Below are 15,000 nucleotides of genomic sequence, written 5' to 3' on the forward strand. Positions count from 1 at the left end.
TTCAGCCCCCTGCTCGAGCCTGTTACACAGGAACAGGGGGAGGCCCATTCAGCCCCCTGCTCGAGCCTGTTACACAGGAACAGGAGGAGGCCCATTCAGCCCCTCGAGTCTGTTACACAAGAACAGGAGGAGGCCCATTCAGCCCCTCGAGCCTGTTACACAGGAACAGGAGGAGGCCCATTCAGCCTCTCGAGCCTGTTACACAGGAACAGGAGGAGGCCCATTCAGCCCCCTGCTCGAGCCTGTTACACAGGAACAGGGGGAGGCCCATTCAGCCCCCTGCTCGAGCCTGTTACACAGGAACAGGAGGAGGCCCATTCAGCCCCTCGAGTCTGTTACACAAGAACAGGAGGAGGCCCATTCAGCCCCTCGAGCCTGTTACACAGGAACAGGAGGAGGCCCATTCAGCCCCTCGAGCCTGTTACACAGGATCAGGAGCAGGCCCATTCAGACCCTCGAGCCTGTTACACAGGAACAGGAGGAGGCCCATTCAGCCCCCTCCTCGAGCCTGTTACACAGGAACAGGGGGAGGCCCATTCAGCCCCCTGCTCGAGCCTGTTACACAGGAACAGGAGGCCCATTCAGCCCTCGAGTCTGTTACACAAGAACAGGAGGAGGCCCATTCAGCCCCCTCCTCGAGCCTGTTACACAGGAACAGGAGGAGGCCCATTCAGCCTCTCGAGCCTGTTACACAGGAACAGGAGGAGGCCCATTCAGCCCCTCGAGCCTGTTACACAGGAACAGGAGGAGACCCATTCAGCCCCCTCCTCGAGCCTGTTACACAGGAACAGGAGGAGGCCCATTCAGCCTCTCGAGCCTGTTACACAGGAACAGGAGGAGGCCCATTCAGCCCCTCGAGCCTGTTACACAGGGACAGGAGGAGGCCCATTCAACCCCTCGAGTCTGTTACACAGGAACAGGAGGAGGCCCATTCAGCCCCCTGCTCGAGCCTGTTACAAAGGAACAGGAGGAGGCCCATTCAGCCCCCTCCTCAAGCCTGTTAAGCAGGAACACGAGGAGGCACATTCAGCCCCTCGAGCCTGTTACACAGGAACAGGAGGAGGCCCATTCAGCCCCTCGAGTCTGTTACACAGGAACAGGAGGAGACCCATTCAGCCCCTCGAGTCTGTTACACAGGAACAGGAGGAGGCCCATTCAGCCCCTCGAGCCTGATACACAGGAACAGGAGGAGGCCCATTCAGCCCCTCGAGCAGGTTACACAGGAACAGGAGGAGGCCCATTCAGCCCCTCGAGTCTGTTACACAGGACAAGGAGGAGGCCCATTCAGCCCCTCGAGTCTGTTACACAGGAACAGGAGGAGGGCCATTGAGCCCCTCGAGCCAGTTGCCCGAAAACAGTTATCCGGTTAGACCCAAACTCTGAGCCCCGTGCACAGTCCCAGTCTCCGTAACCCTCGGTCAGACCCACACTCGGAGCACCGTGCACAGTCCCGGTCTCCGTATCCCTCGGTCAGACCCACACTCGGAGCACCGTGCACAGTCCCCGGTCTCCGTATCCCTTGGTTAGACCCACACTCGGAGCCCCGTGCACAGCCCCGGTCTCCGTATCCCTCGGTCAGACCCACACTCGGAGCACCGTGCACAGTCCCGGTCTTCGTATCCCTCGGTTAGACCCACACTCGGGGCACCGTGCACAGTCCCGGTCTCCGTATCCCTCGGTAAGACCCACACTCGGAGCACCGTGACCAGTCCCGGTCTCCGTATCCCTCGGTTAGACCCACACTCGGAGCACCGTGCACAGTCCCGGTCTCCGTATCCCTCGTCAGACCCACACTCGGAGCACCGTGCACAGTCCCGGTCTCCGTATCCCTCGGTTAGACCCAGACCCGGAGCACCGTGCACAGTCCCGGTCTCTGTAACCCTCGGTTAGACCCACACTCGGAGCACCGTGCACAGCCCCGGTCTCCGTATCCCTCGGTCAGACCCACACTCGGAGCACCGTGCACAGTCCCGGTCTCCGTATCCCTCGGTTAGACCCACACTCGGAGCACCGTGCACAGTCCCAGTCTCCGTATCCCTCGGTTAGACCCACACTCGGAGCACCGTGCACAGTGCTGGTCTCCGTATCCCTCGGTTAGACCCACACTCGGAGCACCGTGCACAGTCCCGATCTCTGTATCCCTCGGTTAGACCCACACTCGGAGCACCGTGCGCAGTCCCGGTCTCCGTATCCCTCGGTTAGACCCACACTCGGAGCACCGTGCACAGTCCCGGTCTCCGTGTCCCTCGGTTAGACCCACATTCGGTGCACCGTGCACAGTCCCTGTCTCCGTATACCTCGGTCAGACCCACACTCGGAGCACCATGCACAGTCCCGGTCTCCGTATCCCTCGGTCAGACCCACACTCGGAGCACCGTGCACAGTCCCGGTCTCCGTATCCCTCGGTTAGACCCACACTCAGAGCACCGTGCACAGTCCCGGTCTCCGTAGCCCTCGTTCAGACCCACACTCGGAGCACCGTGCACAGTCCCTGTCTCCGTATCCCTCGGTTAGACCCACACTCGGAGCACCGTGCACAGTCCCGGTCTCCGTGTCCCTCGGTTAGACCCACACTCGGAGCACCGTGCACAGTCCCGGTCTCCGTATCCCTCGGTCAGACCCACACTCGGAGCACCATGCACAATCCCGGTCTCCGTATCCCTCGGTCAGACCCACACTCGGAGCACCATGCACAATCCCGGTCTCCGTATGCCTCGGTCAGACCCACACTCGGACACCGTGCACAGTCCCGGTCTCCGTGTCCCTCGGTCAGACCCACACTCGGAGCACCGTGCACAGTCCCGGGCTCTGTATCCCTCGGTTAGACCCAGACTCGGAGCACCGTGAACAGTCCCGGTCTCCGTATCCATCGGTTAGACCCACACTCGGAGCACCGTGCACATCCCGGTCTCCGTATCATTCGGTTAGACCCACACTCGGAGCACCGTGCACAGTCCCGGTCTCCGTATCCCTCGGTCAGACCCACACTCGGAGCTCCGTGCACAGTCCCGGTCTCTGTATCCCTCGGTTAGACCCACACTCGGAGCACCGTGCACAGTCCCGGTCTCCGTAACCCTCGGTTAGACCCACACTCTGAGCACCGTGCGCAGTCCCGGTCTCCGTATCCCTCGGTCAGTCCCACACTCGGAGCACCGTGCACAGTCCCGTTCTCCCTATCCCTTGGTTAGACCCACACTCGGAGCACCGTGCACAGTCCCGTTCTCCCTATCCCTTGGTTCGACCCACACTCGGAGCACCGTGCACAGTCTCTGTCTCCGTATCCCTCGGTTAGACCCACACTCGGAGCACCGTGCGCAGTCCCGGTCTCCGTATCCCTCGGTCAGTCCCACACTCGGAGCACCGTGCACAGTTCCCGTTCTCCCTATCCCTTGGTTCGACCCACACTCGGAGCACCGTGCACAGTCTCTGTCTCCGTATCCCTCGGTTAGACCCACACTCGGAGCACCGTGCGCAGTCCCGGTCTCCGTATCCCTCGGTCAGACCCACACTCGGAGCACCGTGCACAGTCCCGTTCTCCCTATCCCTCGGTCAGACCCACACTCGTGGCACCGTGCACAGTCCCGGTCTCCGTATCCCTCGGTCAGACCCACACTCGGGGCACCGTGCACAGTCCCGGTCTCCGTATCCCTCGGTTAGACCCACACTCGGAGCACCGTGCACAGTCCCGGTCTCCGTATCCCTCGGTCAGACCCACACTCGGAGCACTGTGCACAGTCCCGGTCTCCGTATCCCTCGGTTAGACCCACACTCGCAGCACCGTGCACAGTCCCTGTCTCCGTATACCTCGGTCAGACTCACACTCGGAGCACCGTGCACAGTCCCTGTCTCCGTATACCTCGGTCAGACCCACACTCGGAGCACCGTGCACAGTCCCAGTCTCCGTATCCCTCAGTCAGACCCACACTCGGAGCACCGTGCACAGTCCCGGTCTCCGTATCCCTCGGTCAGACCCACACTCGGAGCACCGTGCACAGTCCCGGTCTCCCTATCCCTCGGTTAGACCCACACTCGGAGCACCGTGCACAGTCCCGGTCTCCGTATCCCTCGTTCAGACCCACACTCGGAGCACCGTGCACAGTCCCGGGCTCCCTATCCCTCGGTCAGACCCACACTCGGAGCACCATGCACAATCCCGGTCTCCGCATCCCTCGGTCAGACCCACACTCGGACACCGTGCACAGTCCCGGTCTCCGTATCCCTTGGTTAGACCCACACTCGGAGCACCGTGCACAGTCCCGGTCTCCGTATGCCTCGGTTAGACCCACACTCGGAGCACCGTGCACAGCCCCGGTCTCCGTGTCCCTCGGTCAGACCCACACTCGGAGCACCGTGCACAGTCCCGGGCTCTGTATCCCTCGGTTAGACCCACACTCGGTGCACCGTGCACAGTCCCTGTCTCCGTATCCCTCGGTTAGACCCACACTCGGAGCACCGTGCACAGTCCCGGTCTCCGTATCCCTCGGTTAGACCCACACTCGGAGCACCGTGCACAGTCCCGGTCTCCGTATCCCTCGGTCAGACCCACACTCGGAGCACCGTGCACAGCCCCGGTCTCCGTATCCCTCGGTCAGACCCACACTCGGAGCACTGTGCACAGTCCCGGTCTCCGTATCCCTCGGTCAGACCCACACTCGGACACCGTGCACAGTCCCGGTCTCCGTGTCCCTCGGTCAGACCCACACTCGGAGCACCGTGCACAGTCCCGGTCTCCGTATCCCTCGGTCAGACCCACACTCGGAGCACCGTGCACAGTCCCGGGCTCTGTATCCCTCGGTTAGACCCAGACTCGGAGCACCGTGAACAGTCCCGGTCTCCGTATCCATCGGTTAGACCCACATTCGGAGCACCGTGCACATCCCGGTCTCCGTATCATTCGGTCAGACCCACACTCGGAGCTCCGTGCACAGTCCCGGTCTCTGTATCCCTCGGTTAGACCCACACTCGGAGCACCGTGCACAGTCCCGGTCTCCGTAACCCTCGGTTAGACCCACACTCTGAGCACCGTGCGCAGTCCCGGTCTCCGTATCCCTCGGTTAGACCCACACTCGGAGCTCCGTGCACAGTTCCGTTTTCTGTATCCCTCGGTTAGACCCACACTCGGAGCACCGTGCACAGTCCCGGTCTCCGTAACCCTCGGTTAGACCCACACTCTGAGCACCGTGCGCAGTCCCGGTCTCCGTATCCCTCGGTCAGTCCCACACTCGGAGCACCGTGCACAGTTCCGTTCTCCCTATCCCTCGGTTAGACCCACACTCGGAGCACCGTGCACAGTCCCGGTCTCCGTATCCCTCGGTTAGACCCACACTCGGAGCACCGTGCACAGTCTCGGTCTCCGTATCCCTCGGTTAGACCCACACTCGGAGCACCGTGCGCAGTCCCGGTCTCCGTATCCCTCGCTCAGACCCACATTCGGAGCACCGTGCACAGTCCCGGTCTCCGTGTCCCTCGCTCAGACCCACACTCGGAGCACCGTGCACAGTCCCGGTCTCCGTATCCCTCGGTCAGACCCAGACTCGGAGCACCGTGCACAGTCCCGATCTCCGTGTCCCTCGGTCAGACCCACACTCGGAGCACCGTGCACAGTCCCGGGCTCTGTATCCCTCGGTTAGACCCAGGCTCGGAGCACCGTGAACAGTCCCGGTCTCCGTATCCCTCGGTTAGACCCACAGTCAGAGCACCGTGCACAGTCCCAGTCTCCGTATCCCTCGTTCAGACCCACACTCGGAGCACCGTGCACAGTCCCTGTCTCCGTATCCCTCGGTTAGACCCACACTCGGAGCACCGTGCACAGTCCCGGTCTCCGTATCCCACGGTTAGACCCACACTCGGAGCACCGTGCACAGCCCCGGTCTCCGTATCCCTCGGTCAGACCCACACTCGGAGCACCGTGCACAGTCCCGGTCTCCGTATCCCTCGGTTAGACCCACACTCGGAGCACCGTGCACAGTCCCAGTCTCCGTATCCCTCGGTTAGACCCACACTCGGAGCACCGTGCACAGTGCTGGTCTCCGTATCCCTCGGTTAGACCCACACTCGGAGCACCGTGCACAGTCCCGATCTCTGTATCCCTCGGTTAGACCCACACTCGGAGCACCGTGCGCAGTCCCGGTCTCCGTATCCCTCGGTTAGACCCACACTCGGAGCACCGTGCACAGTCCCGGTCTCCGTGTCCCTCGGTTAGACCCACATTCGGTGCACCGTGCACAGTCCCTGTCTCCGTATACCTCGGTCAGACCCACACTCGGAGCACCATGCACAGTCCCGGTCTCCGTATCCCTCGGTCAGACCCACACTCGGAGCACCGTGCACAGTCCCGGTCTCCGTATCCCTCGGTTAGACCCACACTCAGAGCACCGTGCACAGTCCCGGTCTCCGTAGCCCTCGTTCAGACCCACACTCGGAGCACCGTGCACAGTCCCTGTCTCCGTATCCCTCGGTTAGACCCACACTCGGAGCACCGTGCACAGTCCCGGTCTCCGTGTCCCTCGGTTAGACCCACACTCGGAGCACCGTGCACAGTCCCGGTCTCCGTATCCCTCGGTCAGACCCACACTCGGAGCACCATGCACAATCCCGGTCTCCGTATCCCTCGGTCAGACCCACACTCGGAGCACCATGCACAATCCCGGTCTCCGTATGCCTCGGTCAGACCCACACTCGGACACCGTGCACAGTCCCGGTCTCCGTGTCCCTCGGTCAGACCCACACTCGGAGCACCGTGCACAGTCCCGGGCTCTGTATCCCTCGGTTAGACCCAGACTCGGAGCACCGTGAACAGTCCCGGTCTCCGTATCCATCGGTTAGACCCACACTCGGAGCACCGTGCACATCCCGGTCTCCGTATCATTCGGTTAGACCCACACTCGGAGCACCGTGCACAGTCCCGGTCTCCGTATCCCTCGGTCAGACCCACACTCGGAGCTCCGTGCACAGTCCCGGTCTCTGTATCCCTCGGTTAGACCCACACTCGGAGCACCGTGCACAGTCCCGGTCTCCGTAACCCTCGGTTAGACCCACACTCTGAGCACCGTGCGCAGTCCCGGTCTCCGTATCCCTCGGTCAGTCCCACACTCGGAGCACCGTGCACAGTCCCGTTCTCCCTATCCCTTGGTTAGACCCACACTCGGAGCACCGTGCACAGTCCCGTTCTCCCTATCCCTTGGTTCGACCCACACTCGGAGCACCGTGCACAGTCTCTGTCTCCGTATCCCTCGGTTAGACCCACACTCGGAGCACCGTGCGCAGTCCCGGTCTCCGTATCCCTCGGTCAGTCCCACACTCGGAGCACCGTGCACAGTCCCGTTCTCCCTATCCCTTGGTTCGACCCACACTCGGAGCACCGTGCACAGTCTCTGTCTCCGTATCCCTCGGTTAGACCCACACTCGGAGCACCGTGCGCAGTCCCGGTCTCCGTATCCCTCGGTCAGACCCACACTCGGAGCACCGTGCACAGTCCCGTTCTCCCTATCCCTCGGTCAGACCCACACTCGTGGCACCGTGCACAGTCCCGGTCTCCGTATCCCTCGGTCAGACCCACACTCGGGGCACCGTGCACAGTCCCGGTCTCCGTATCCCTCGGTTAGACCCACACTCGGAGCACCGTGCACAGTCCCGGTCTCCGTATCCCTCGGTCAGACCCACACTCGGAGCACTGTGCACAGTCCCGGTCTCCGTATCCCTCGGTTAGACCCACACTCGCAGCACCGTGCACAGTCCCTGTCTCCGTATACCTCGGTCAGACTCACACTCGGAGCACCGTGCACAGTCCCTGTCTCCGTATACCTCGGTCAGACCCACACTCGGAGCACCGTGCACAGTCCCAGTCTCCGTATCCCTCAGTCAGACCCACACTCGGAGCACCGTGCACAGTCCCGGTCTCCGTATCCCTCGGTCAGACCCACACTCGGAGCACCGTGCACAGTCCCGGTCTCCCTATCCCTCGGTTAGACCCACACTCGGAGCACCGTGCACAGTCCCGGTCTCCGTATCCCTCGTTCAGACCCACACTCGGAGCACCGTGCACAGTCCCGGGCTCCCTATCCCTCGGTCAGACCCACACTCGGAGCACCATGCACAATCCCGGTCTCCGCATCCCTCGGTCAGACCCACACTCGGACACCGTGCACAGTCCCGGTCTCCGTATCCCTTGGTTAGACCCACACTCGGAGCACCGTGCACAGTCCCGGTCTCCGTATGCCTCGGTTAGACCCACACTCGGAGCACCGTGCACAGCCCCGGTCTCCGTGTCCCTCGGTCAGACCCACACTCGGAGCACCGTGCACAGTCCCGGGCTCTGTATCCCTCGGTTAGACCCACACTCGGTGCACCGTGCACAGTCCCTGTCTCCGTATCCCTCGGTTAGACCCACACTCGGAGCACCGTGCACAGTCCCGGTCTCCGTATCCCTCGGTTAGACCCACACTCGGAGCACCGTGCACAGTCCCGGTCTCCGTATCCCTCGGTCAGACCCACACTCGGAGCACCGTGCACAGCCCCGGTCTCCGTATCCCTCGGTCAGACCCACACTCGGAGCACTGTGCACAGTCCCGGTCTCCGTATCCCTCGGTCAGACCCACACTCGGACACCGTGCACAGTCCCGGTCTCCGTGTCCCTCGGTCAGACCCACACTCGGAGCACCGTGCACAGTCCCGGTCTCCGTATCCCTCGGTCAGACCCACACTCGGAGCACCGTGCACAGTCCCGGGCTCTGTATCCCTCGGTTAGACCCAGACTCGGAGCACCGTGAACAGTCCCGGTCTCCGTATCCATCGGTTAGACCCACACTCAGAGCACCGTGCACAGTCCCAGTCTCCGTATCCCTCGTTCAGACCCACACTCGGAGCACCGTGCACAGTCCCGGTCTCCGTATCCCTCGGTTAGACCCACACTCGGAGCACCGTGCACAGTCCCGGTCTCCCTATCCCACGGTTAGACCCACATTCGGAGCACCGTGCACATCCCGGTCTCCGTATCATTCGGTCAGACCCACACTCGGAGCTCCGTGCACAGTCCCGGTCTCTGTATCCCTCGGTTAGACCCACACTCGGAGCACCGTGCACAGTCCCGGTCTCCGTAACCCTCGGTTAGACCCACACTCTGAGCACCGTGCGCAGTCCCGGTCTCCGTATCCCTCGGTTAGACCCACACTCGGAGCTCCGTGCACAGTTCCGTTTTCTGTATCCCTCGGTTAGACCCACACTCGGAGCACCGTGCACAGTCCCGGTCTCCGTAACCCTCGGTTAGACCCACACTCTGAGCACCGTGCGCAGTCCCGGTCTCCGTATCCCTCGGTCAGTCCCACACTCGGAGCACCGTGCACAGTTCCGTTCTCCCTATCCCTCGGTTAGACCCACACTCGGAGCACCGTGCACAGTCCCGGTCTCCGTATCCCTCGGTTAGACCCACACTCGGAGCACCGTGCACAGTCTCGGTCTCCGTATCCCTCGGTTAGACCCACACTCGGAGCACCGTGCGCAGTCCCGGTCTCCGTATCCCTCGCTCAGACCCACACTCGGAGCACCGTGCACAGTCCCGGTCTCCGTGTCCCTCGCTCAGACCCACACTCGGAGCACCGTGCACAGTCCCGGTCTCCGTATCCCTCGGTCAGACCCAGACTCGGAGCACCGTGCACAGTCCCGATCTCCGTGTCCCTCGGTCAGACCCACACTCGGAGCACCGTGCACAGTCCCGGGCTCTGTATCCCTCGGTTAGACCCAGACTCGGAGCACCGTGAACAGTCCCGGTCTCCGTATCCCTCGGTTAGACCCACAGTCAGAGCACCGTGCACAGTCCCAGTCTCCGTATCCCTCGTTCAGACCCACACTCGGAGCACCGTGCACAGTCCCTGTCTCCGTATCCCTCGGTTAGACCCACACTCGGAGCACCGTGCACAGTCCCGGTCTCCGTATCCCACGGTTAGACCCACACTCGGAGCACCGTGCACTTTCCGGTCTCCGTATCATTCGGTTCGACCCACAGTCGGAGCACCGTGCACAGTCCCGGTCTCCGTGTCCCTCGCTCAGACCCACACTCGGAGCACCGTGCACAGTCCCGGTGTCCGTATCCCTCGGTCAGACCCACACTCGGAGCACCGTGCACAGTCCCGATCTCCGTATCCCTCGGTTAGACCCACAGTCAGAGCACCGTGCACAGTCCCGGTCTCTGTATCCCTCGGTTAGACCCACACTCGGAGCACCGTGCACAGTCCCGTTCTCCGTAACCCTCGGTTAGACCCACACTATGAGCACCGTGCGCACTCCCGGTCTCCGTATCCCTCGGTCAGTCCCACACTCGGAGCACCGTGCACAGTCCCGTTCTCCCTATCCCTCGGTTAGACCCACACTCGGAGCACCGTGCACAGTCTCGGTCTCCGTATCCCTCGGTTAGACCCACACTCGCAGCACCGTGCACAGTCCCGGTCTCCGTATTCCTCGGTCAGACCCACACTCGGAGCACCGTGCACAGTCCCTGTCTCCGTATCCCTCGGTTAGACCCACACTCGGAGCCCCGTGCACAGTCCCGGTCTCGATATCCCTCGGTCAGACCCACACTCGGAGCACCATGCACAGTCCCGGTCTCCGTATCCCTCGGTTAGACCCACACTCGGAGCACCGTGCACAGTCCCGGACTCCGTATCCCTCGGTCAGACCCACACTCGGAGCCCCGTGCACAGTCCCGGTCTCCGTATCCCGCGGTCAGAACCACACACGGAGCATCGTGCACAGTCCCGTTCTCCCTATCCCTCGGTTAGACCCAAACTCGGAGCACCGTGCGCAGTCTCGGTCTCGGTATCCCTCGGTTAGACCCTCACTCGGAGCACCGTGCGCAGTCCTGGTCTCCGTGTCCCTCGGTCAGACCCACACTCGGAGCACCGTGCACAGTCCCGGGCTCTGTATCCCTCGGTTAGACCCAGACTCGGAGCACCGTGCACAGTCTCGGTCTCCGTATCCCTCGGTTAGACCCACACTCGGAGCACCGTGCACAGTCCCGGTGTCCGTATCCCTCGGTTAGACCCACACTCGGAGCACCGTGCACAGTCCCGGTCTCCGTATCCCTCGTTCAGACCCACACTTGGAGCACCGTGCACAGTCCCTGTCTCCGTATCCCTCGGTGAGACCCACACTCGGAGCACCGTGCACAGTCCCGGTCTCCGTGTGCCTTGGTTAGACCCACACTCGGTGCACCGTGCACAGTCCCGGTCTCCCTATCCCTCGGTCAGACCCACACTCGGAGCACCATGCACAGTCCCGGTCTCCATATCCCTCGGTCAGACCAACACTCTGAGCACCGTGCACAGTCCCGGTCTCCCTATCCCTCGGTCAGACCCACACTCGGAGCACTGTGCACAGTCCCGGTCTCCGTATCCCTCGGTCAGACCCACACTCGGAGCACCGTGCACAGTCCCGGTCTCCGTATCCCTCGGTTAGTCCCACACTCGGAGCACCGTGCACAGTCCCGGTCTCCGTGTCCCTCGGTCAGACCCACACTCGGAGCACCGTGCACAGTCCCGGGCTCTGTATCCCTCGGTTAGACCCAGACTCGGAGCACCGTGAACAGTCCCGGTCTCCGTATCCCTCGGTTAGACCCACAGTCAGAGCACCGTGCACAGTCCCAGTCTCCGTATCCCTCGTTCAGACCCACACTCGGAGCACCGTGCACAGTCCCTGTCTCCGTATCCCTCGGTTAGACCCACACTCGGAGCACCGTGCACAGACCCGGTCTCCGTATCCCACGGTTAGACCCACACTCGGAGCGCCGTGCACTTCCCGGTCTCCGTATCATTCGGTTCGACCCACAGTCGGAGCACCGTGCACAGTCCCGGTCTCCCTATCCCTCGGTTAGACCCACACTCGGAGCACCGTGCACAGTCCCGGTCTCCGTGTCCCTCGCTCAGACCCACACTCGGAGCACCGTGCACAGTCCCGGTCTCCATATCCGTCGGTCAGACCCACACTCGGAGCACCGTGCACAGTCCCGATCTCCGTATCCCTCGGTTAGACCCACACTCGGAGCACCGTGCACAGTCCCGTTCTCCGTAACCCTCGGTTAGACCCACACTATGAGCACCGTGCGCACTCCCGGTCTCCGTATCCCTCGGTCAGTCCCACACTCGGAGCACCGTGCACAGTCCCGTTCTCCCTATCCCTCGGTTAGACCCACACTCGGAGCACCGTGCACAGTCTCGGTCTCCGTATCCCTCGGTTAGACCCACACTCGGAGCACCGTGCGCAGTCCCGGTCTCCGTATCCCTCGGTCAGGCCCATACTCGGAGCACCGTGCACAGTCCCGGTCTCTGTATCCCTCGGTCAGACCCACACTCGGAGCCCCGTGCACAGTCCCGCTCTCCGTATCGCTCGGTTACACCCACACTCGGAGCACCGTGCCCAGTCCCGGTCTCCGTATCCCTCGGTTAGACTCACACTCGGAGCACCGTGCACAGTCCCAGTCTCCGTATCCCTCGTTCAGACCCACACTCGGAGCACCGTGCACAGTCCCTGTCTCCGTATTCCTCGGTTAGACCCACACTCGGAGCACCGTGCACAGTCCCTCTCTCCGTATCCCTCGGTTAGACCCACACTCGGAGCACCGTGCACTTCCCGGTCTCCGTATCATTCGGTTAGACCCACAGTCGGAGCACCGTGCACAGTCCCGGTCTCCGTATCCCTCGCTCAGACCCACACTCGGAGCACCGTGCACAGTCCCGGTCTCCGTATCCCTCGGTCAGACCCACACTCGGAGCACCGTGCACAGTCCCGATCTCCGTATCCCTCGGTTAGACCCACACTCGGAGCACCGTGCACAGTCCCGTTCTCCCTATCCCTCGGTTAGACCCACACTCGGAGCACCGTGCACAGTCCCGGTCTCCGTATCCCTCGGTCAGACCCACACTCGGAGCACCGTGCACAGTCCCGGTCTCCGTATCCCTCGGTTAGACCCACACTCGGAGCACCGTGCGCAGTCCCGGACTCCGTATCCCTCGGTCAGGCCCATACTCGGAGCACCGTGCACAGTCCCGGTCTCCGTATCCCTCGGTTAGACCCACACTCGGAGCAGCGTGCACAGTCCCGGTCTCCGTATCCCAAGGTTAGACCCACACTCGGAGCCCCGTGCACAGTCCCGGTCTCCGTATCCCTCGGTTAGACCCACACTCGGTACACCGTGCACAGTCCCGGTCTCCGTATCCCTCGGTTAGACCCACACTCGGAGCACCGTGCACAGTCCCAGTCTCCGTATCCCTCGGTTAGACCCACACTCAGAGCACCGTGCACAGTCCCGGTCTCCGTATCCCTCGGTCAGACCCACACTCGGAGCACCGTGCACAGTCCCGGTCTCCCTATCCCACGGTTAGACCCACACTCGGAGCACCGTGCACAGTCCCGGTCTCCGTATCCCTCGGTTAGACCCACACTCGGAGCACCGAGCACAGTCCCGGTCTCCGTATCCCTCGGTCAGACCCACACTCGGAGCACCGTGCACAGTCCCGGTCTCCGTATCCCTCAGTCAGACCCACACTCGGAGCACCGTGCACAGTCCCGGTCCCCGTATCCCTCGGTTAGACCCACACTTGGAGCACCGTGCACAGTCCCGGTCTCCGTGTCCCTCGGTCAGTCCCACACTCGGAGCACAGTGCACAGTCCCGGTCTCCGTATCCCTCGGTCAGACCCACACAGGGAGCACCGTGCACAGTCCCGGTCTCCATATCCCTCGGTCAGACCCACACTCGGAGCACCGTGCACAGTCCCGGTCTCCGTGTCCCTCGGTTAGATCCACACTCGGAGCACCGTGCACAGTCCCAGTCTCCGTATCCCTCGGTCAGACCCACACTCGGAGCACCGTGCACAGTCCCGGTCTCCGTGTCCCTCGGTCAGACCCACACTCGGAGCACCGTGCACAGTCCCGGTCTCCGTATCCCTCGGTTAGACCCACACTCGGAGCACCGTGCACAGTCCCGGTCTCCGTATCCCTCGGTCAGACCCACACTCGGAGCACCGTGCACAGTCCCGGTCTCCGTATCCCTCGGTCAGACCCACACTCGGAGCACCGTGCACAGTCCCGGTCTCCGTATCCCTCGGTCAGACCCACACTCGGAGCACCGTGCACAGTCCCGGTCTCCGTATCCCTCGGTTAGACCCACACTCGGTGCACCGAGCACAGTCCCGGTCTCCGTATCCCTCGGTTAGACCCACACTCGGTGCACCGAGCACAGTCCCGGTCTCCGTATCCCTCGGTTAGACCCACACTCGGTGCACCGAGCACAGTCCCGGTCTCCGTATCCCTCGGTTAGACCCACACTCGGTGCACCGAGCACAGTCCCGGTCTCCGTATCCCTCGGTTAGACCCACACTCGGTGCACCGAGCACAGTCCCGGTCTCCGTATCCCTCGGTTAGACCCACACTCGGTGCACCGAGCACAGTCCCGGTCTCCGTATCCCTCGGGTAGACCCACACTCGGTGCACCGTGCACAGTCCCGGTCTCTGTATCCCTCGGTTAGACCCACACTCGGAGCACCGTGCACAGTCCCGGTCACCGTATCGCTCAGGGAATATGGAACTTACAATTGTCTGAAAGCTGCAGTATAACTGGGTCAGGAAGTGAGGGGGATCGGGCATGGACAGAACCCTCTTTTCCACCAAGGTGCATTCCACGTCATCATCCTGAATCACCACGTCTTTCTTCAACATCTTAATGGCGTAAAGTTCGTCTGTGCCCCGCAGTTCTGCAAGGACAACCTTCAGGAGCAACAGACAGAATCACAGAGTCACGTCATCACTGAGCAGATTTACTGACCTCCCTCACACTCCGATCCCCAAACTGCGCCCGGGGAGTGTGGGCCTGGATTATAGTGCTCAAATCCTAGAGTATAGACATCTACCTCCGACAGTGCGGCGCTCCCTCAGTACTGGCACCGGGGGGGGGAGTGTCGGCCTGGATTATAGCGCTCAAATCCTAGAGTATAGACATCTCCCTCCGACAGTGC

General features: G+C 62.6%; 1 protein-coding gene across 1 annotated transcript in view; it reads right to left on the reverse strand.

Moving 5' to 3' along the window:
• LOC140399792 (protein kinase C alpha type-like) overlaps nt 1-15,000 on the reverse strand; it is a 161,317-nt gene that overhangs the window by 2,490 nt on the left and 143,827 nt on the right. Inside the window, exon 6 of the mRNA XM_072489267.1 lies at nt 14,579-14,752. Coding sequence (XP_072345368.1) covers nt 14,579-14,752 — 174 coding nt within the window. The remainder of the gene's footprint in view (nt 1-14,578; nt 14,753-15,000) is intronic.

Source organism: Scyliorhinus torazame, chromosome 23, assembly GCF_047496885.1.
Source record: "Scyliorhinus torazame isolate Kashiwa2021f chromosome 23, sScyTor2.1, whole genome shotgun sequence".
Lineage (NCBI taxonomy): Eukaryota > Metazoa > Chordata > Chondrichthyes > Carcharhiniformes > Scyliorhinidae > Scyliorhinus > Scyliorhinus torazame.